Consider the following 23,101-nt stretch of genomic DNA (forward strand, 5'->3'; position numbering starts at 1 on the left):
CTCCAAAATGAAGTGCATCAACAATGCAATCTTTTAAATAAGGACTGACTTTAACGTCTATTTTCCTCATAGAAAAATTCACCTAGATGGAGTTTTCTTCTATTGAAGAAAGCAGTGTAAGTGCACAGACGATGGTAAACGTTTTCCACCCATGCAACACGCCCATTTCGTTTTGCGTGTCAAACCTTTTAAAGATAGTGTCCTGTAAAAACACCTATGGAGTAAATCATTGTTTTCCCAAGCGAAGAGTCCCCGTAGGAAATTTACATCCCTTGAAAATAATCTTCGGGATTTGCTTGTATGTAAGCCAAGATTTGAATCACAGCTAGAAAATAAAATTTGTGTGTCGCTCGGATTCATGATGGTTTGTACAAAAATATCTAGAAATAACTAAAAATTGATGTTCTTGTCTCTAAGGGTTAAATATTCAGCCAAATACAAATTTTTGACATACACACATGTGTTGAATATTAAATGAATAACTACATTTTGCAAAATAAAAGATTTAATGGTGTTAAAAACATATTATTAAGTCTTTACAATTTTCAAACTGCCAAACGCGTTGTACTTTGAATTTTATGTTTGGTCAACATTCTTGTATTACTTTTTCAAATTTCTTTGTTTATTAAAAGTTTTGAACTTTTATTAACAAAAATACACAAAACCACTGTTTAATACAGTCAAATACGGTGAAAAAAAGGGCTAAACCTCTGAATTATTGCTAATAGAAATTTTTTTTTTGCTCAATATCTTCATTTTGCCATTCTATAACTTAACTCAAAAGTCTATAAAAATCTCATGTCCGCAAGTCGCGATTTTAGAGGTCAAATGGCGAAATGGAGATTTTCAAAATAAGTAATAATAGACAATGGTATTACCTATATACACATATGATACATGACTTCGATGTATTTTTTTATGCTGATTCCAAAAAAATCTAAAATCAATTCAATCTGACATCTCTGAAAAAAGTTACACCTCTTTTTCATCTGTCAACCCATATTATTATAACAGTTGCGAACCTACTACCGAAAAACCTTTAAAAGTTATGGTAGAGGAACCAAATATTGCATGAAAGGTTTTCATATGTAAATTTTAGGATATGTACTAAGAAACATCCTTGTACAATCTTAGAATAAATGCTAATAGGCTAATTTTTTGGTTTCTATCTCTGTTTGGATATTCTATAACTTATGTCAAAAATCTAAAAAAATCTCATCATCTGTCATTTTGCATTGATTTTAGATTTTCTGGAATCAGCATTAAAAAATATCTCGAAGTCATGTATCATATGTGCATATAATACCATTGTCTATTATTGCTGATTTTGAAAATTAGCATTTTGCGATTTGACCTCTAAAATGCGGACATGAGATTTTTCTCATTTTTCTCAAATTTAACTTTTAATCTTGGCTAAATATTAAACTCAATTCACACACGGTATTAGTAGGTCTGTTTAATGAATCTGATCCGCACAGATAAGAACAGAAAAGTTCCGAAAAGTACAAGTTTTTTGTGTTTCATGAAAAAATAAAATGCACGACTGGGGTCTTGCTCTTGCAGTATAAAACACTTTAATGTTAGTTTACTTGTAGATTTTAAGAGCTGCCTCTATACAAATTTAAAGAAATTTTGTTGATGTTGGGGAAGAGACGACATTTGTGGCAAAATTTTGTTAAATGAAAAAAAAAAATATTTTTTTATTTGACTTTTTTTGAAAAAAATAAAAATGCAGTTTTATTGCAATGGCTTTGAATATTACGTCTGCAAAGTTTAATAAAAATCGTTATAGCCGTATTCGAGTTATTTGGTTTGAATTGAAAAATTTGTATGGGGGTACACTTTCTAAGCGAGATATAAAAAAACAAAAAAAAACCAACTTTCAGAATTCCATAAAAATCATCTATACCAAATTTGAAGAAAATCCGTATACCCGTTTAGGCTGTGGAAATGTGTACAGATGGACGCACAGACGCACGGACGGAATTGCGAGACCCACTTTTTTGGAATTCTCCATCATCGTAATGTTGGTTTTGATTAAAACCTCAAATTTTTTTTCGACACGAAACCAATACTTGCCCTATAGAACAAGTAAAAAACTGTTCTACAATTTGTAATTTTATGTTCCATGAAGTTGTTCAGCACAGAAAAGTTCTAGTTTTTCTGCTCCTACTTTTTGGGTAGAGCAACTGCGTGAAAAGTGTCAATTATCAGCTTTTTGTTTGATTGTGATAAAAATAAAAGAAAATAACTTATAGTTACATGTTTCCACGAAATTCGGATATAATGTCGTTTTTGAAAAAAATGTTTGAAGAGAAAATAAGATTTTAAAAGTGAATTTCTTAAGAGTTTTTGACTAAAAACAAAACAAAATTACGGGAATATTGAAAGTGCTATTAAATCATTAACTTCAAGTAAAAAATCATTTTAAGAAATGATTTTTGAAATTATAATTTTTCAAGTGATTACAGACAACTGTCAATCTTGTTAAATACGAAGTTGAACTTTTCTGTTCTTTCTTGTTCTGACAGTATTTACAAACTTGTGCTGCTCTGATTTGTTCTGTCCCAGACTTTTTCCATTAAACAGACCTAGTATTCAGGTTGAAATCTTACACCTCAAAGTAATTTTTTTTTTTATTAAATGTCAATGTAAAATAAATTGGATATCACGTATGAATTTTAAAAGACACTGAATTTATATTTATCCGTTTTTGTGTACGACACAATGTATAGTTCCCATTCCCACTTATAAGAGGATTGAAACCTTGAAAATTCCATACAAATCAGTACTTAAAAAAAAAAATAAAAAAAAGGAAGGTGAAGTGGGGGCAAGACAGCCCACTTAGTGTTTGACTGTCTTAAAAACCAATTAAAAACATCTTTTAAATAGAATAAAGTTTTTATTCATTTAAGTTTAATGTTTTTTGCAGAAACTCTCATTACACTGGTCAACAAAATTTAACTTTTTTTTGCCACAAGAACCAAAATATACTTTTCTAGTAGTTTTTGGGGTCCTGAATCCGAATCTGAAGTCTGAAAAATTTGATTGGCCTCCGTTTTTTTAAATATTACCGTTATAAAATGCTAAGAAACGTAATTTTGGTTGTTTTCGAGATTCTGTTTTTAGGTGGGGTAATTCATTATAAACAAATTTGTAACGGTTATTATAACAACATATATTCTTCTTTCAAAAACTGCTTAAATTTTCCCGATATCTCTTTTATTGCTCGAGATATCTTAAGTTTCATTTAATAAGCCAAAGAGTAACTAAACTTAATCTAAAGTATAAGTCACTGGTCACAGAATTTTTGCCACAAGAACCAAAATATACTTTTCTAAAGGGTTTCGAGTAGCTGAATTCAAATCCGCAATCGGAAAAATTCTATTAGCCTCCGTTCTTGAAATATAACCGTTATAAAAAAAAAACCCCTTTTTTTTGTATTTTATAACGGTAATATTTCAAGAACGAAGGCTAATAAAATTTTTCTGATTGTGGATTCGAGTTCAGCAATCCAAAAACCTTTAGAAAAGTATATTTTGATTCTTGGGGCAAAAAAAGTTAATTTGGCTGGAAAGTGTTGTTTCCGATTCAAAGACCGCTACTTAAATTTTAAATATCTCGGGCAAAAAAAGAGATATCGGAAAGATTTAAACATTTTTTGAAAGAATAAAACTAGCTCTTATAGGCAACGTTACAAATTTATTCATAATGAATTACTCCACATAAAAACATAACCTCGAAAACAGCCAAAATTACGTTTTTTTGACATTTTCTAATGGTAATATTTCAAAAAACGAAGGCCAATCATACTTTTCTGTCTGCAGATTCGGATTCAGCACCCCAAAAACTACTAGAAAAGTATATATTGCTTCTTGTGGCAAAAACCTTGTTGACCAGTGTTATTATAAAAAAAATACTGAACAAAAGATAATACGTTTTGAAAAAACATCTAACAAAAAACCCTCTTGCCCCCACATGGGGGTAAGACCGCCCTTTCAAATTTTGCTGGTAGAAAGACCGTTTTTATTGTTTTAAATTCAGCATATTTGTAAAAATAACACAATTATGCTATATTTTCATTAGTTCTCACTCCAGCACAAGCTTTTTGGTACCATTTGGTACACATTTTGCACTTAATCCAACAATACTTTGGATTGGATCAAGAAAACAGTTGCAGATAGAAGGTACAAATACAATCTGCAAAATCCTCTTCTTCAGAATCATCAATTACAGTATTGTTTGGCGCCTGTTGCTTAGCTTTTTGGAAGATTTAACGGTGAACTTCTTTTTTCACTTTGTTTAAGCTACCAGTCATATCATATCTGATGTTCTGTATTTTTTTTTTTTTTTTTAAATTTATCTTTATGACTCCTTCTTTCGCAGAAAATACTTTTTAATATTCACTTTCTATTATAAAAAAAGGAAAAGTTAAAAATTTTAATTATTTCAGTGTCAAAAATACAACTGACTTTTCACATGAACGATAACAATTTGATGAAAAATCACAAAATTTACCGTAACTCTTCGGAAATTGCTAAAACCTACATACGTGATCGATCGTACCAAAGGGCACCTATTTTATATTGCAAGTGTTGCCAATTTTACTTTTTTTCATACAACATAGTACGAAAACCGTCTTGCACCCATAGGCGGTCTTGCCCCGACTTCCCCTACCTATTTAAGATATTTTATTTTCAAAACCCTTTTATCAAAGCCTTTTAAAACTTTACCAAAATTGAAATATATTTAAATGGAGAATTTCGATTTATCACTAAAATATAAAATCAATCCATCAAGTTTTGCAGTATATTTATGAATTCAAATAAGTTTAACTTCACGAACATTTAAATTAAAAAAAAAAAAGAAGAATACATTTTTAAAACTCAGTTTCAATTTTTGTATTTTATTTTTATAATTTTTTTTTTTTTTTGTATAATAATATTTAACTTTTTTTCAAAATTTCTAGCTAAAACAAAAATAAACATGGTTTCATTATTTTCGCAATTGGTCACAAATAAATATTTATTTAATTTAGAAGTATTTGCAATGCTCATGAGGCTTATTGATTTTTAAAAATTTCCATATTGGGTATTACCTGTTTTTTTGTTTGTTCCAATTTATCATTTCTCTGCCAAAAATAACTTTTTAAACGACACTTTCCCTTTTTATGCATACAAAGAACTGCACTGTTTAAAAAACAAAGGATTTAGAATGCTATAAAAGGCAAACTCTCCGTTCTAAAAAATCAGTTTAAGTATTCTACACCTTGGTATACCTATCTTATATTTAAAAAAAAAAATGAAGTACTTGTCAATTTTCGTAGCCCTTTTCATGGTTGTTGCTTATTTCAGCGCCTGTTCAGCAAGTAAGATTTTCTTTTAAATGATTACTATTTAGAAATGAAACTTACTGTTTAATTATACTTTTTTGTTAAATTTAAGCTTCTCAACCAGTTTGTTGTGCAAGACTTCCTTCCAGCGGAGAAATGAAATGCATGCCAGGAGGTGCACAATATATGGATATATCCAAAGGAATTTGCAATCTTTTGATGTGTTCACCCTTAGATTTAAAAATGATTATTCAAGGGTAAGTTAAAAAGAAATTATTAAAAGGTTTATATGGTATAATATTGTTTTTGTTTCAGGTGTTAAATAATGCGAATGCTTATAAAGGAGTTTTGTAATTTGGACAAAAAAAGCACTCCAAATGATTATAACTTGTTAAATAAAAATAAAAGTTTTAATCCAGCAAGAAACAAATTTGAATTTTTATTCTTAAATTTATATATAAATGGGCATTGAAAAATCAGTTGGTCTGAATATAAGGTGATTTTTAATAAGTAAAATTACCATGTAAAACAATCAGATCAGTTTTTGAAAAAAAACAGTTATTTTTATTATTGTAAGCAAACAAAAAATAAAACAATAAAAATGATTGGGCTGCCTTAGGAATCGAACCCCGGAGCTTTATTGCAATATACAAATCGTTCTACAGTTAAACACCCTGAACTACTGACTCTTTATAAGTATAGCTGTCTCTGTCTCCCGCTCCGCCTGAGCGGATGAAAAATTTAATTTAAAATTGCGGCAACCCTATGAAGTCTCCAATTTTGTAAATGCATCCTTGTGTATGTACGTTAAATCCCATTTTTCTAGATTTGTGCAAAAAAATTATATTTTAATTCCATAAGGATAAAAAAAAGTTAATCATTTGTCAACACATGGCAAACCCAACAGTTCAGTTACTAGTTTCAAAATTAAAAAACGTTATGTAAAATACAAAACTTCAATGAAGTTTTTCAAACTTTGGAACTCGAATATTTTTGACGTGATAACGTCTTATAAATCGATGAACCATATGGCAGCATCCACGAAAAAGTGACGCCATTTTTTCCCGTTCAGCATGAAATTTTTAGTAGTGTTCAATTAAAAATTTAAAATAAACTATTAGAGATACAAAAATTTTCTATAGCTTATTTGAAAGGTAATAACCTAATGGTGAATACAAATAAAGGATTTTTAAAAATTCAATCATTATATAGGGTAAATAGGGGTAAAACGAAATTGCATAAAAGTGGCTATTTTCTAAACACGTTGTAGAAAGTTGAGTTTAGTTTACATAACGGTACATTAACTACAAGCTAAACAATCTTAAATTGAAAAACTTCAAAAATACCACAAAACATGATTGAAGCATCATATTAAAGCTAAAATAATAAGTTTTTAGATGATATACAATTTATTATAGACTGTAAAAAAAAAAATGGATTTTAAGGTGATAGAAGTGATTTTTCTCTTTTTTCATAAAAAATGATTGTTTTCAATAAATTATTTTTAAATCTTTTCCGAATTGTAAAAATTTAAATATGGCTTTATTCTTTAGAACAAATACTAAGCTTTTTAAAAGTACCTTTAATTTTGTGTAAGCTTTTCATAAAAAAAAAATTGATACCTATTAGGTATTACCTAATGAGAATAAGAAAAGAAAAGAGTAATTTGTTTATATTATTATTATATTTATATTATTATTATTATTATTGTTTATATTATTTTATTAAGCTTTCTCTCTATAAATTTTTTAACAAGAAAATTGACAAAATATAATTTTTATATCTTTTTAACAAAAGCACACAACCTGTTTTCTTGTGAAGTTATCGCGTAAAATTGGTTATAGCTTAAAAAAATGGTTATAGCTTAATTGAAAAATTAAATGCAACGGTATTTTGTAGAGCGTTCAATTTTCTAAACAGTCGATTAATAGCGAAGTGTGATGTTTTTCTATGAGGCTGAAGTTAAAATGGAAAACTATGATGATGAGGATTTTTTTTTTATATTAAGACCTCAACTTCATAAATACGTTTTAAGGGTTCCAAGTACCTAGATAATAAAATGCACGACTGGGTCGCACGAACTTGCTCTTAGAGTTAAAGTTGCTTAAATTTTTAAGACTTTTTATATAGAAATTTGGACAAAAAAATAAAATTCGTTTTTTTTTTTAATAAAATCTGAAATCAAATTGTCCTCCAAAACAAGTATGCAGTTTTGATTGATATATTAAGATGCATTTTTAGAAAAAAAATTTTCAAAATCGTTAGAGCCGTTTTTTTAGAAATTACTAATCACGGGTCGTTTGAACGCGACACTACTCGAAGTGTCTTGCACTCCATATGTTTTGATGCAGAAATGTTCCTTGGGGTCTAAATAGTAAGAAATAAGCTTTTTTAAAATTTTCTATCGAGCTATTTGTTTTTTATGAGCTTAATAAGTTATGAAAAAACGTACTTTTACGTACTTTTTCACACGTTTTTGTTAATAACTCTGTTAATAATAATGGTAGAAACTCAAATAATGGCTCTATTTTTAGAAGAAATATGCCTCTTTTTAACGGCATTTCAGTCAAATTAGTGGCATTTTTATATCTTCAGATATTCGAATCTAAGTCCGTTCATTTTTTCTGCAAAATTCGATTTCACTAATCAAAAAGTTTTTTTTATAGAAGTCAGGGTATACTTTTCTAATGGTTTTTCGTATGTTGAACTCGAATCCGAAGTCAAAAAAATTCCATCACATCAAGTTTTTGAGATATTACCGTTAGAAAATCAAAAATACCATTTTTTAACAGTTTTTGAGGTTATGTCATTTTGCGTGATAATTTTTTATAATTACATTTGTAGCGGTTTCTTAAAGAACTAAGTTTCTTCTTTTAAAATCCGTTTAAATCATTTCGATATCGCTTTTCTTCTCCGAGAAATCCTAAAATCAATTCAACATGTTTGGTGAATATTCTCTATGAAAAAAAATCTTATGTTCGTTTGGGTTTCATGGCAAATCGCAAAAAAATTTTGCATTCCTTTAAGTTTTTTGGTTAGTGAAAAATTTTCTTACCCATAAACTTACTTTTTTGCGATTTGCCATGAAACCCAAACGAACATAAGATTTTTTTTCATAGAGAATATTCACCAAACATGTTGAATTGATTTTAGGATTTCTCGGAGAAGAAAAGCGATATCGAAATGATTTAAACGGATTTTAAAAGAAGAAACTTAGTTCTTTAAGAAACCGCTACAAATGTAATTATAAAAAATTATCACGCAAAATGACATAACCTCAAAAACTGTTAAAAAATGGTATTTTTGATTTTCTAACGGTAATATCTCAAAAACTTGATGTGATGGAATTTTTTTGACTTCGGATTCGAGTTCAACATACGAAAAACCATTAGAAAAGTATACCCTGACTTCTATAAAAAAAAACTTTTTGATTAGTGAAATCGAATTGGGCAGAAAAAATGAACGGACTTAGATTCGAATATCTGAAGATATAAAAATGCCACTAATTTGACTGAAATGCCGTTAAAAAGAGGCATATTTCTTCTAAAAATAGAGCCATTATTTGAGTTTCTACCATTATTATTAACAGAGTTATTAACAAAAACGTGTGAAAAAGTACGTAAAAGTACGTTTTTTCATAACTTATTAAGCTCATAAAAAACAAATAGCTCGATAGAAAATTTTAAAAAAGCTTTTTTCTTACTATTTAGACCCCAAGGAACATTTCTGCATCAAAACATATGGAGTGCAAGACACTTCGAGTAGTGTCGCGTTCAAACGACCCGTGTAATCAGTATCTAAAAACAAAATTTCAAAAAATTTAATGTCCCGTATTCGAAAATTTGATTTTTCAAAAAAAAATTTTCAAAATCCAAAAATTATTTTTTTTGTAATTTTATTTTTGGTTTATATTTAAATTATATAAATGCTTTTTCACAAAAAGTTTCGAATAAGCAGTTTCGTAGATAATCGGATTTGAAAAAAAAACAGTTATATGGCAGGTACCGTTAATAATGATTTTCAAAAAAAAATCGCAAGTAAAAAAGCGTAAGAATATAAATTTATTTTTTTTTTTTTTTTTTCTTATTTCAATTTCCAATTTTTTACAATCGTACTTTTAATGGCAATGGCTATCTCTAATAAATTATTTAGTATCATTTCATGGATAGGTTGACACTTTTCGTAAACATTTTGAGGCTGAACTTTAACTACTTGGACACCGTCGCGTCGGTCGTCGTCCTATTAATCATGTCATTAATCTTTTAACGTTGGCCAAACAAATGTTGTTTGTCAAAAGAAAATCATTTCCTTGTTATATGTTTGTTTCGTTTATACCAAAATGAGGTAGTTTCATCAATATTCAGTCCTTTTAAACAAATAGAAAAAAATATGGATTTAATTATTCTCAAAGTTATTTAAAGAATGTGTTGAAAAGGATATATGTAAATTCGAAATCTGTGATTAATTTAAATTTGTTTAGATAAAAATAAACATCCAATATATTGCAATATTATTTAAGACATAACTCTTCATTTAAATAACATACGACATTTTTATTTACTCCAAAACTTGACTAAAAACTTCTACTTGTTCTCGACAAAACACCAATAAGAACCTATTTTCATATAAAAGTCTCCTATTTTTGATTTATTAGGTACTCCTTTATGCTAACACTTCGAAAAGAATCTTGAATTTTTGGTCACCCTGACCTTATCTTAATTTTCAGTTCTCAATAAAAAAAAAATCATAGGGTAACATAAAAACGTAACTAACAATATCTTATTAAAATGCATAAAACTATGTTTACCATGCTAAGGTGGAAGACTTAAACCTAATTTATTTGCTTTGCGTATTATGAAACTCAGATAGATAAGTATTCCTTTTATGTAACACTCTTACCTGTTTTCCACACGTGCTGCATCATTATTCAAATCAAAACTTTTTCACCTGCAGTCGTTATACAAAGACAAATTGAAAACGTCTATTTTTGACACATTTCGTGTGGAGCTAAAACAGGCTTTTTCTCTGGATTTACGAAATTGCTGCATCGCATGTTTAAGTCAAGATATAACAATGGTTTTCTGGTTTTATCTCTAAAAATTGTTTAGCAACAATTTCTTTTGAATAATCAAAATGTATTTATAAAGTTAAATTTTAAATGTGTACATATCCGTAATCAAAAAAGATGCAACACAGTATTGCACTTTTTGCAACATGTTGTCTTATCAATCATTTTTTTGTCAACACTGACAAGAGATAACTAAAGTAAATGTATGTTGCACACGCATGGCAAGTTTTGTTGGTTCAAAAGTCATCGAACAAAAAATAGTCATGATTGATGAATGATGAGAGTTGGGTAGTGCTGCCAGTTCAAGGAAATTTTTTCGGAATTTAATTTATTTAATGAGTATTAAAAGCTTTAAACTCGAAAAAAAATATCACTAAAACTAATTTGAAACATGATTTTGGCCTTTCAAAATTTGTTTTATGCTCTTAAAGCTTTGCCACAAAGTAATAGTCAACAAACAAAATTGGAACGAATTTATGTTTTGATGAGAAAATTCCGCACTGACTGGACCGAGAAAAATAAAATGTATCACATTTGGAAAATAACATTTTGGAAAGCATTTAGTTTACAGGAACTGAGAAATTTTATTGACAGTTTTGGGTTTCAAGGCAATATAACATCGTTTGCAATATAATTGCCCCCTACAGTCGAGTCCGAAAACTAAAAGCAACTCAGTAAAAATCAGAAGTACTGGATTAAATGCAAAGTCTTTCTTTAAAGAATCGACTGGCTACTCTGAAATGCAAATATGTAGTTCTATTCTATTCAATAGCCAAAAAGGTGCAATAAATAAAAATAAAAAAATTGGGAATTTGCTAAAAAAAGAAGGGGACAACTTATCTCTAAGTCTGACAACACTTATGAACACATGAATAATATGTTCGATAGATTTTATGTTAGAAGAAAAGTTTGAATGTTTGAGTTGATATCATTTGACAAAGCCAATGTAATATGCGATGCTGTTGCTGCACATGCGCCCAGTCTTCGTTGCACTTTCATTTGAATCGGTTAGCTTTCTCCTCTGATTGAAAATTATTTTTGGTGTAATATTTTTTTGTTATCAATTTAAAATTTATATATTAAAAATGTTAATTTATACGTAATATTTATAATTTGGGATATTTATTCTTTATATCGTATTTATGATAAATTATTGAACTTTTTTGTTTATTTATTCAAAATGACGTTGGTTACATTTAAGTTTTGATAAATTATGCAAGTTGATTACAAAACATATTCGGTTATATTATAATTTATTTATCAATTTGAGCAAATCAAAAATTTAAGTGAGAAAGTATTCGAATATAATAAAAGTGTTTATTTAACAAATGGTAAGAAGCTGAATTTTAAGTGCAATTAATTTAAACTAAAATATTTTTACTAACATTCAGAAGTTCTTTGTTTAATTTTTTTTCTATTTTCAAAATAAGTTCTTAAAAACTTTTTTTTTCTCGTTTAATGTATGAAAAGAAAAACTTCTATAAACCAGTATAATATTTTTTATTCTTCAATGAACGTTTTTGAGAATTTTAATCCTCATTTTTAGATTTAAAATTATTAAAATAATTGCTGTCGTTAAAATCTACAAATAACATACAAAAATGAATTGGTGAAAGTGTGTAAAAACATCTAGAATTTCGTTTTTTTAGTTTAAAAGCGTATAATTAAAAGAAGTATAAGTATAAAAAATTTGGTATAATTATTGAGTTTTTTTATTAAAATTTTGTAATTGATTAATAAATGATGAAAAAGTAAAATATATTGTTTTTTAAATCTTTCTTTACCAAATATTACAATACCTTTCTTCAAATTCATAAATAAAGTAAAATTTACTTTTAAGGTTTAACTTTTGTTCAGTGGCACAAAATGGAATAAGTAATACAATCAAAATAAAATACAGGTATGCAATTGAATGTCGTGTACAAAATTTTGAAATTGTTGAAAATTATATAGATAGATACATACATAGGGTCAATGTGGGTAAATGTAAACAGGGGTAAATGAAAACATGGCTCATAACAAGCTTCAGTTAAATCTCTTTGATGCATACATCAGTACAAATCGCGGACGCATGTATCTTTTAACATATACGTCAAGCTCATTGCTGTCAAGAGAGAATTCATTCGACGAGCGTATTTTCCGTGAAAGATAATTTTTTAAAGTGCCAAACAAGTCGTTAGTCTTTCAGAAAAATTAAATATTTTTGTAGATTCAATTAAGTCAGTATAATTTGCAAATACTTTTTTGTTTTTAATTTTGATGTAGATTCTATGTGATACAACCAAATTTTAAAATACAGAACATTTATGTTGATTTGCATGTGTTTACATTTACCCCAGAATATTTTTCATAATGGGTAAATGTAAACAACGTATTCTGGGGGTAAATATAAACATATATTTTTGCTGAAATTATTGGTTTTAATAAAAATAAAGTATTTTTAGTCGATTGCTATTGCTAAAGTGCCGCGGAGTCACATTTTAAAGTAGCCAACACCATCATTTTCAGTGGATGGTGTTGCAAAATCGGTCTTTGACGTAAAAAAACAAAAAATTTGACGTTCGGAGCTGCTCAGGATTCATATTGGGCCTCTATATAAAGAATCAAAGGAAGAAAACAAAAACTTTTATTGGAATTTGAAAAAGTTTTTGTCAAATACCTTCTTGAACGTTTTTCAAGTTGTTATCCATATGATAAAGAGGAAATTCTAAATTTTAAACCACCGTTTACATTTACCCCAAATTTGTAAAAAAACACAAACATGGTGGGGTATTTGTAAACATGCCATATTTGACAGTAAGGTAAAAAATTTGGGAAATATTTGTTTATATTTATAAAGAAGAATTGCCATCATTTCATATTTGCATTTGAAGATACCATTCAAGTTGTTCCGTGAAAACATATAAAAATCTAAAGTCGAAAGAAAAAAAAGACATGAAATTGTTTACATTTACCCACATTGACCCTACGTAAAAAGTATTAAAACTTTTTCAAAAAAATGTTTCGTATGCTATTTAAAAGGAAATATCTATAAATTTACACATAGTTAAAAACAAAGTTTTAACAAAAATTCATTTGTTCGTTTTCAAAAAATTGATTTTTCAAAAAATAAATATAATTTTTATCAATTCAAAAATGTTTTGTTTTTTTTCGAAAATTTTACTTATTTTCAACATTAAGATTAAAAACGTTGAAAACGGTATACTATAGTTATTACTATACTTATTATAGTTATTAAAAAAAAATTTTTTTAATTTCAAAAATATCACCTACCACACACGATTTTTTTCAATCAAATCGTTAGAGCCGTTTTTTATGAAAAACAACCTTTTCCACTTACTTTTTTGATCATAAGACATGAATTGTTCCCCTGTAGGGAATTACTCCAAACCTTTAACTGCCAAGTTTGAAGAAAATCGCACAAAAGCAGGCTATCACCGTAATGTCATGTTTGATTGTTATTTGAGTTTGATTTTTACTAATCCTAAACTTCCTTAAAGTACCTGTATTGCAAGTAAAACTGTGCCTGAGTGTTTTGTTAAATTTTAAAGATGCCTTAAATCACACAATTTATCACACAAAGAATCAAAAATAAATAAATCGGATATAAAGTTCGAAGCAATCAGTCATTAATCTATACAGACGCTTTTAAACCTTCTATTAATCTTTATAGAAGTGGAATTGAAATTGTTCAGTGTTTATATTTTTGTGTTAATAAATAAATTTAGAAATCACTGTTAGTCGAGTCAAATTAGACATAAAATTTGTAAAATCTCGGAATCAAGGGAAAGTCGATGCATCTGAAAAACGAGTATAGGGCTGCATTATAAAAGGGTCAAATAAGAAAGTTAAAAAAAAAAATTTCACCGCTCTCGATTACAACAGTTATTATGGACCGTTTACTGTCATTCCGTATGCAAGCGTCAATCGGAATTGCTGCCTCATTTTAGATTTTGATCAAACTTTGTAGGGATGTTCTCTAGGACTGTAAGGAAGCAAATCCATGATGATTTAATTTTAAGTTGCGTGGTTTCCCCGCTACCCGCATTCGAACTTTTTCAGAAGGTCATTTTTATATTATTATAGCTTTGCGTCTACTAAAGATATCTTTTTGTTTGAAACGCCATTTTAAAGCTTAAGAGTAGTAATTTTTGAATATATATTAAAAAATTACGTAATAATTATCCCTGAATTAAAAATAATTTTTGAAAAACTGGTAATTTTGCTGATTTTTCATGGTTTTTGACTGGCTCCAGAACCTTGGCTATTATATGTAGGAAGCTTATACTTACCAAATATTAAATATAGATATTTTTCAACAAAATAAATCTAAAATGAACTCGATGGCTGTACTCCTTATGTAAAAATTTTAAGTTCAAAGTATTGAGTATTTTAAAAAAGCTAATTTTTATACTGTCATTTTCTACGATTTGACTAAACGAAGAAATGTAAAACTTACAGTGTGTTAAGCTAAGAGTACGAACTAAATATACTATTAATTTCATGCTTCTATCTTAAGTCAAACATAGTGCAATCATAGCCTTAAATAGGGTTTTTTTTTGGCTTTTTAGCATTTTTGCGAATTTTCAAACAAGCGGTACACTAAGAAGATATGAAAATAACACAATTTTATTTAGAGGACTTAAAGTTAAAAGTTTCAACTTAACATACTGTTAGTTTCATGTTTCTATCTTTAGTCAAATCGTAAAAAATCATAGTATAAAAAAATATTTTTTCAAAAAACTCAAAACTTTGAACTTAAAATTTTTGCATAAGGAGTACAGCCATCGAGTTCATTTTAGATTTATTTTGTTGAAAAATATCTATATTTAATATTTGGTAAGTATAAGCTTCCTACATATAATAACCAAGGTTCTGGAGCCAGTCAAAAACCATGAAAAATCAGCAAAATTACCAGTTTTTCAAAAATTATTTTTAATTCAGGGATAATTATTACGTAATTTTTTAATATATATTCAAAAATTACTACTCTTAAGCTTTAAAATGGCGTTTCAAACAAAAAGATATCTTTAGTAGACGCAAAGCTATAATAATATAAAAATGACCTTCTGAAAAAGTTCGAATGCGGGTAGCGGGGAAACCACGCAACTTAAAATTAAATCATCATGGATTTGCTTCCTTACAGTCCTAGAGAACATCCCTACAAAGTTTGATCAAAATCTAAAATGAGGCAGCAATTCCGATTGACGCTTGCATACGGAATGACAGTAAACGGTCCATAAAAACTGTTGTAATCGAGAGCGGTGAAATATTTTTTTTTAACTTTCTTATTTGACCCTTTTATAATGCAGCCCTATACTCTTTTTTCAGATGCATCGACTTTCCCTGGATTCCGAGGTATAAAGCTAATTTGACTCCACTATGTCAAAGAAGCAGAGTCACTGAGTTATTTTTTGAATTAAATTAAGGAAAGTCTCTTTAAATTTTCCTAGACCAGCAGTTTTATTGTGTTTAGTGTCCCATTTCTACCGAACTCTCATACTTATTTTCTGTGTTCGAATTGAATAGGTAAACTTAAGGTCATATCCCGAACTAAAGGCACGTTACTTCTTAAAAAAAAAAATTATTATAAAAAAGTACGTATACACCACAGTGTCCCAAGTTTTAATTAAATTTTCTTAATATGATTGATGAGCATTATATAAAACGCGATCCGAACTGATTCCAATCTATATCTAAATGTATATTTTTATAAATCCCAACTAGTGCATTTAATTATAATTTTGCATTTTCAGCTTCTTCAATTAAGTACACTAGTACTGGAATAATAGAGTTCAACCTTGAATCAAGCAATTCATTTTTTTTTTTTCTTCAATTTCTTTTAAGAATCATGCGCAATATTCGACCATTACCAACAGCATTGGCTAAAAAAGCATCTGAAGAGTTGAACGAGACCTCGAATGATGTGCAGTTTTACTTGGACTCACTACGACATTGGCTTACCAGACAACGTCACTTGAAATCACGAACTCAAGATCAATTTCTAATTGCATTCCTGCGTGGTAGTAAATTCAGTTTGGAAAAATGCAAGCAAAAAATTGAAAGCTTCTACACATATCGAGTTTTGATGCCGGAACTTTTCAAAGACCGTGATGTTGATGATCCAAAGGTTTATGAGATTTTAAAATTAGGGTAAGACTGATTTTCTCTTAGCCAACCTTTTTTTATGATCAACGTGATTCATTTACAGTTCAATGTTACATCTGCCACAACCAATATCAGAAGATGGTCCACGTGTGATAATGCTTCGTTTTGGAAACATTGACTTCCACAGATTTAAAGTTGTTGAAGTTTTTAAAGTCGGCATAATGATGGCCGATTTATGTCTCTATGATGATGACAATGCCATTGTTGCAGGTTATGTGGTTGTTGTGGATTTGGCCAATGTTACACCGTTCCATTTATTTAATTTTGATCCAATATTCGCTAAAAAAATCACAGTCATGACAAACAAAGTATTGCCATCAAGAATGAAAGGATTTCATTTTATTAATATGTTGCCAGCCGTTCAGAAATGTTTCAATATGGTAAAAGGTGTAATTAATGAGAAATTAAGAAATAGGGTAAGACATTTCCGCTAATATGGATCTCTTTTTTAATTATTTTTTTTTTTTTTTAGTTCTATTTTCATGGGAATAACTTAAATAACCTTTATGAACATGTCCCCAAGCACTGTTTTCCAGTAGAATATGGAGGGAAAAGTGAAACAATTCAAGACATTCTCGATAACTGGGAGATTAAGTTGAAAAAACATAAGGAGTTTTTCATCGAGGAAGACGAATATGGATGCAATAATAAGCTTCGTGAAGATAGAGCATCTGTTGTGGACCAATTTTTCGGAATTAATGGATCTTTTCGGAAATTGACAATTGATTAGAAATTATTTTTTTGCGAGAATTTATAAATACAAAAATTTTAGCCTAATTTTAAAAAAATATGTTATATTATTAAAGTTATTTACCTTTTAAAACCTTAAAACTTAAAAATAATTTCAACAAAGTGCTAAAGTGGGAATCATAGTCCGGTAAAGATGTACTAGATTCTAGAATTTCATCAACCACATTCAATTTAGCTGACGTCACGTTAAGCTATGGGACTAATATCTTATATCTTTAAAATCGTTTAGTTCGAATTTCTCAACTTTTGAACTTTTACATTTTACTTACATAAGTTTCTCACAAAAGTTCTGGTCTAAACGGAATAATATGGTAAATGATATGCTATCAGAATTTTGCAAATTGTTCGTCCTAATTCTCTTCGAATGTATGCAGTTTTTGTGGAACTTAGAAAACTTCTACTTTGAACCAGTCCTCATTAATTTTAGTTTTTTACAATTTTTTTAACTTAAACGTTGCACATAGGGGTATTTTACCTTCAAAAACCGCTCATGAGAATTTTTTTCGCTTAATGAAGTTGTACTTGACTAAAACCACTGATTAACAGTAATAAAGCTTTTTTTTAATGAAATTAGGTATAAATAAAGTATTTTGGATTTGTAGGCATACCTACACTGAAAAAAAAAATTGTGAATTCTGATATTTTTCAATATCAATAAATATTTGATAGTTGAAATGTCACGGTTATATTTGTTTAATTGATAATAAAATATCAATTCGTCAAAAAAAATTTTTTTTTAACTAAAAGAGTCAATAATTTTCACAAAACTAGGTTCACATACTTGACATACTTAAAAGACGATAAAAGCTAAACGGGCACTAAGGGGCAGACATTTTGTTTTTTTTTTTGCCAAAAAAAAAACACTTTTCAAATTTTACAAAAAAGTTAAATGAACGGGTTTTGGAGGTGAATACCCCTATGTGCGTTGGCACGTTTTTTAATAATCTCAAAAAAACTAGGGAAACCCTCGCCCATTTCGCAGAGCTTCTTTCCGAAAAAAAATTTACATACTTATGTATTTTTGAATAAAGTCGATTGGACTTTGAGTTCATTTTTATGTGAACATTTAGATTGTATATACAGGGTGTCCCAAAAGTAATGATACAAACAAAATATGTTGATAAGCCACTCAGAATTTGTTTATCCCAAATCTTTACCGATTTTGATTAAATGCAGTTCTTGTGAAATTTCAAAAAATCCCTACTTTGCAACAGTATTTTGCTTCCTCCGCAGCGCCATTTCACTTCAAATTAATTAAAAGTTCCAAGTTTTATGAAAACTCAATTTCTTACTTTTATTTGAGAGCAACACCGCGAAACAAATTTGTATGGTTTATTATTTTAAAAACTTTTCCTGTTATTAAAGTTTTAAAAAAAAAGTATAAAATTTTCCAAAGTTGAAGTAAGACCAAAAAATATTACAATTTGAATTCAACAAGTCAGCATATTTCGCTTGAACGTTAAACCATTACTTTTGGGAAACCTTGTATACTATACTACTAAAAATATAATTTCTCAAAAATATACAATGACTTTATTGTCAAATGAAATTAATTGTCAAAACGTAAGGAGGTAGGGAGGTTTTAATTAATCCTTTATGTGGTGTAAATGTGGGTCACTGCGGTGTATGCGTAACATTCAAAAAAGTAACATTGATATTTTAAAAAATGATCATTTCTCAGCAAAAAAAAATCATATTCCGACAAAAATACAAATAATAACCAAAGAATTATTATCGTCATCAAAAATAAAATGTACATATGTCTAGATCGCACGAATTGGCTCTTAAAGCCTAAGTTACTTTAAATTTAAAATTTTGTTTACATAATTTTTTGTATTGTAAACCTATGAGAAAATTCGTTCTTCAAAAGCAAATAACAACATCTTTAGTGAGTAACACCTTTAGTGAGCACCAAAAAAGCACCATTATGTAGTAATTGTCAACCAATAACAAGGAAATGTTAACAAAATTTGTTTATGTTTGGTGGACTGTTGAAATTAAATCAGTTTTAATGGTTTGTTATGACCTTTGGTCAAAATAATGTGTTTCGTTTAAAACACATATATATTGGCACAAAAGCCACCTTTGTGTTTCTAAGACGCTGGTAGACTTTTTTTCATCTCAGGAAGAACCTGACTCAATACAATTTTATTTTGAATATATGAATATTACGAAACACCATGTTTCCTTCAATATTAAATGGAGAAGAATTTGTGCCAAATAAATAAGCAATTGTATTTTACCAAAGTAACCCCATGAATTTCTAAAAACTAACTCATAAAAAGTAAAGGAAAAGGATTTTTTTTTTTGGATCCCTGATTTAAATTTCGTAATTTTATTTCCAAAAGAAATTTTTTTAATTAACAATTTTTACCTGAAAACATGAGTTTAATGAGAGATCATTTTAAAAACCCATACAAACAACCTAGAGAAAACAATCACAAAGTATGATTGGAAAAACACTTTTCCACATTTGAAAAAATTTCATGTTTTGAATAGAATTGTTGGTAAAATGGAATTGAAGGCAAAAAAAACACTAAAACTAATGTTAATTTAATTTTATAAAAAAAATTAGATAAGAAGGGGCCTCCACTATTGTGTGGACCCGGAGTCCCCACAGTTTTAAATTCGGCCCTGGCCCTGTATATTAGAATGCGGTAATCAAACTAAATTTTCTTCGACTTTCCGTAGTAGTTAAAAAATAGTCTGCAGAGGATAACAAAAGCATACATTTGTTTTTTTTTCTCCGTTTTGTGGGTTGCTTAAAGAATGGACTTCTCTTACTCCTTGTATTTTTTTTTTTATTTTTTGTCAAGGATGGTGAAAGCAATAGATACCTTTTTTAATTTCAATAACTTTTAAGTGACCATACACCATAATACTATTCCGAACAAAAATTTGATTACTTATGTATGCTCTTTTTACTTTGACTTCATAATATCAAAGTTTCACTTATTGACGAAACAGTTAAAAAAGAGCTGTCGTACAAAATACGGGGAGTTTTTCAAACGTGAAAAACTTTTCAAATAATATGACTCTAAATAGAACTTAATTTATTTTAGATTAACAAGTTAAATAAATCCATTATCAACTTCATTTACATCGTGTATGTAATTAAAAGTTTGTCTTGAATCTATCATAGTTTCCTTGGTAATTGCCCTTACTCCAATTGGACTTCTTGTTGTCTTTGTTACTATCATATTCATTTCTATATTGGTTCTACGAAAATTGGCCAAATTACAAAGTCTGTAACAGCAGCAGGATGAGTTTCTTCGTCTATCATTCTGCAAATTAGTAAAATTTAAAAAGTATTTAAATTTTTAATAAATAATAAATATACCTCTGTTGATTTTTTGGTAATTCTTGTTCGAGAAAAACACCTAAACATTGGAGTTTGATCATAAGCTCGTCGAAAATTATCATTTGTATATCCATAAATGATTGGATTTACTGCAGCATTAAGAAACATCAAATAATGAGCTATGTACCATAGGGTACGATAGTTGTTAGTTGCCCCAGTATAAGTGCCTAAGAGATCAGCTCGAATAAAAACCAAGACCGTAAATGGAACTCGTAGAACAATAAACACAACAACAACAATAAACATAGTCTTTGCAGCTGTCTTTTTGTAGGACACGTTTAAAGGATGATCTCTACTTAGGACTTTCTTTTCATACAAATCAAGCTTACATAAAAACAGAAATTAGAAAAACGTATGTTATAGATTTTAGTTATTTTTACCTTGATTAGTATAGCTGTATACGATATTACCATTACAGCCAATGGAAACCAAACTAGAGCCGATATAAGAAAGTACCAATATTTTGGTAGAATATATTGGTTTTCCTTGCAGTAACTTTCTCTAAAGTTCTTCCATAAACGTACCTTTAATGTTTTAAAAACCAACGGGTTTCTATAGAGGGTTATTTTAAGTATCCAATAAACCTACCTTATAAATCCTAAAGATTGCCAAAGGTGTTGCAATCACAAATCCTATCAGCCAAGTTACCACCATCACTACTTTGGCACCCTTTATTGTCAATCTTGCTTCCAAAGGTAGAACAATAGCTGTAAGTCTGTCATAGCTCACCCCCGATAGATTTAATACCGCAGTTATTAACAAAGACCCTTGCAAGAAACCTTCCGTTTTGCATCCAAAAGGTCCCATCATATAATTTTGAAAGAAATCATTGTACATAAACATTATTGGACAAATTAGAAGAGCCGCTGTATCGGCTACAGCCATGTTAGCAATCAACATATTAGTTGGGGTTCGTAGAGCACGATTTTGAATAATTAGATAAACTATAATCAAATTGCTTGCAATACCGAACACAATTACCGGAACAAATGTCGTCACTTTTAGAATTACTTCCCATTCTGGAATACGAAACCAAATGCGGTCTTCTGGGAAATCTAAGGTACTGTAGTCTAACTGAAAGCAAACAGTGATTTATTAACTTAATTGAAAAGATTTTTTCAAGGTACAGTACCGAATCTTCGATTTCTTTAGTCATATTTTGCTTGTTTCGTTGACTATTTTTAACATTTTTTCACTCTCTTAATCACAATCGAAGGAAGACTGAAATAAAAATTTCATGTTAAAGGAATTTTTTAACCCCCGGTGAGTAAGTTTGTTGTGCATTTCTATGCAAAACTGATAAGGTCGTGTCGTCTATTAGTTTAAGTGGTTAAAAGCTTTTCAGTGACAGGTGTCAGGATTTGAATGGGGATTCAATTAAAATAAAGATTTCAAGCTATGTAGTTAGCCCTATGAGCAGTGAGAACTTGATAAAAATATCAGCGAATGTGTGCGATATAAGCTTAAACTATGTATACAGAGTGATTCGGAAAAATTGACTTATTTTGGAAAAAAAAATTATTAAAAATCAACGGTTGTACTTACAATAACGTGCTATACCTTTTTGTAAAGCCAAAACCCTAGTCTTTTACAAACATTTTAAACAAATCCATTTTATGGCACAGTTTTTGAAAAATTAATTTTTAAAATCAAAATTTTGAAGAAAAAAAAATTTGAAAAAAAATTGCAAAGTAATTTTTTTCAAAATTTCATGTAGTTAAGTACTAATTTAGTTTTTAAAATTCGATGCTCTTATTTATTTTTAAACAAAAACAGAAAACCAGATTGAAAAATATCTTGTGATTCCATGGGCGGCGAGCACCCCAGACATAGAAAGGTGTTATCAATGAAAAAAGTTGATCAATTCAGGGTTAATCCAATACGGTATCACTTTATTGTATCCTTACTTAAGTCTAAATGTTTAAAAACTAGTTGGCGAATGGTTAAGGTTTCATAAATTAATTTATCAACAAGTCCAGCCATGTAAAAACAAAAAATAAAGAGGTTTTTTAGAAAAAAGTAGTTTTGGTTTTTTGTTAATTTCTCGAAAATCACAAGATAATCTGGTTTTCTGTTTTTGTTTGAAAATAAATAAAAGCATCGAATTTTAAAAACTAAATTAGTACCTATTTAATTACATGAAATTTTGAAAAAAATTACTTTAAAATTTTTTTTCCAATTTTTTTTTCAAAATTTTGATTTTAAAAATAAATTTTTCAAAAACTGTGCCATAAAATGGATTTATTTAAAATGTTTGTAAAAGACTACGGTTTTGGATTTATAAAAAGTTATAGCATGTTGTTGTAAGTACAACGATTGATTTTTAATAATTTTTTTTCCAAAATAAGTCAATTTTTTTTTAAATTGCCCCTCCCCGCTAAACGAAGGGGAATAGACCGCCCCTCCCGTACGATTTTTTTCT

The 23,101-nt window shown here is 28.7% G+C and overlaps 2 protein-coding genes across 2 annotated transcripts; one reads left to right on the top strand and one right to left on the bottom strand.

The window, feature by feature from the left end:
• Positions 1-5,301: 5,301 nt before the first annotated feature.
• LOC129919219 (alpha-tocopherol transfer protein-like) lies at positions 5,302-17,350 on the top strand. Its single transcript, XM_056000073.1, has 5 exons — positions 5,302-5,368; positions 5,445-5,589; positions 16,248-16,553; positions 16,612-16,984; positions 17,041-17,350. The coding sequence occupies exons 1-5, from the start codon at positions 5,302-5,304 to the stop codon at positions 17,296-17,298; spliced, it is 1,149 nt and encodes a 382-aa protein (XP_055856048.1). The 3' UTR covers positions 17,299-17,350.
• A 2,952-nt stretch (positions 17,351-20,302) lies between these two features.
• Positions 20,303-21,956, bottom strand: LOC129919630 (neuropeptide FF receptor 2). Its single transcript, XM_056000578.1, has 5 exons — positions 21,812-21,956; positions 21,268-21,753; positions 21,060-21,203; positions 20,659-21,003; positions 20,303-20,602 (listed from the first exon to the last, which is right to left on the bottom strand). The coding sequence occupies exons 1-5, from the start codon at positions 21,833-21,835 to the stop codon at positions 20,390-20,392; spliced, it is 1,212 nt and encodes a 403-aa protein (XP_055856553.1). The 5' UTR covers positions 21,836-21,956; the 3' UTR covers positions 20,303-20,389.
• Positions 21,957-23,101: the final 1,145 nt, after the last annotated feature.

Source organism: Episyrphus balteatus, chromosome 4 (genome assembly GCF_945859705.1).
Source record: "Episyrphus balteatus chromosome 4, idEpiBalt1.1, whole genome shotgun sequence".
NCBI lineage: Eukaryota > Metazoa > Arthropoda > Insecta > Diptera > Syrphidae > Episyrphus > Episyrphus balteatus.

Coding starts and splice junctions, on each gene's coding strand:
- LOC129919219 (XM_056000073.1), top strand. CDS start 5,302: ATGAAGTACTTGTCAATTTTCGTAGCCCTTTTCATGGTTGTTGCTTAT. Junction 5,369..5,444: donor TTTCAGCGCCTGTTCAGCAA/GTAAGATTTTCT, acceptor GTTAAATTTAAG/CTTCTCAACCAGTTTGTTGT. Junction 5,590..16,247: donor TTAAAAATGATTATTCAAGG/GTAAGTTAAAAA, acceptor ATTTCTTTTAAG/AATCATGCGCAATATTCGAC.
- LOC129919630 (XM_056000578.1), bottom strand. CDS start 21,835: ATGACTAAAGAAATCGAAGATTCG. Junction 21,004..21,059: donor ATACAGCTATACTAATCAAG/GTAAAAATAACT, acceptor TTTTTATGTAAG/CTTGATTTGTATGAAAAGAA. Junction 20,603..20,658: donor TTACCAAAAAATCAACAGAG/GTATATTTATTA, acceptor ACTAATTTGCAG/AATGATAGACGAAGAAACTC.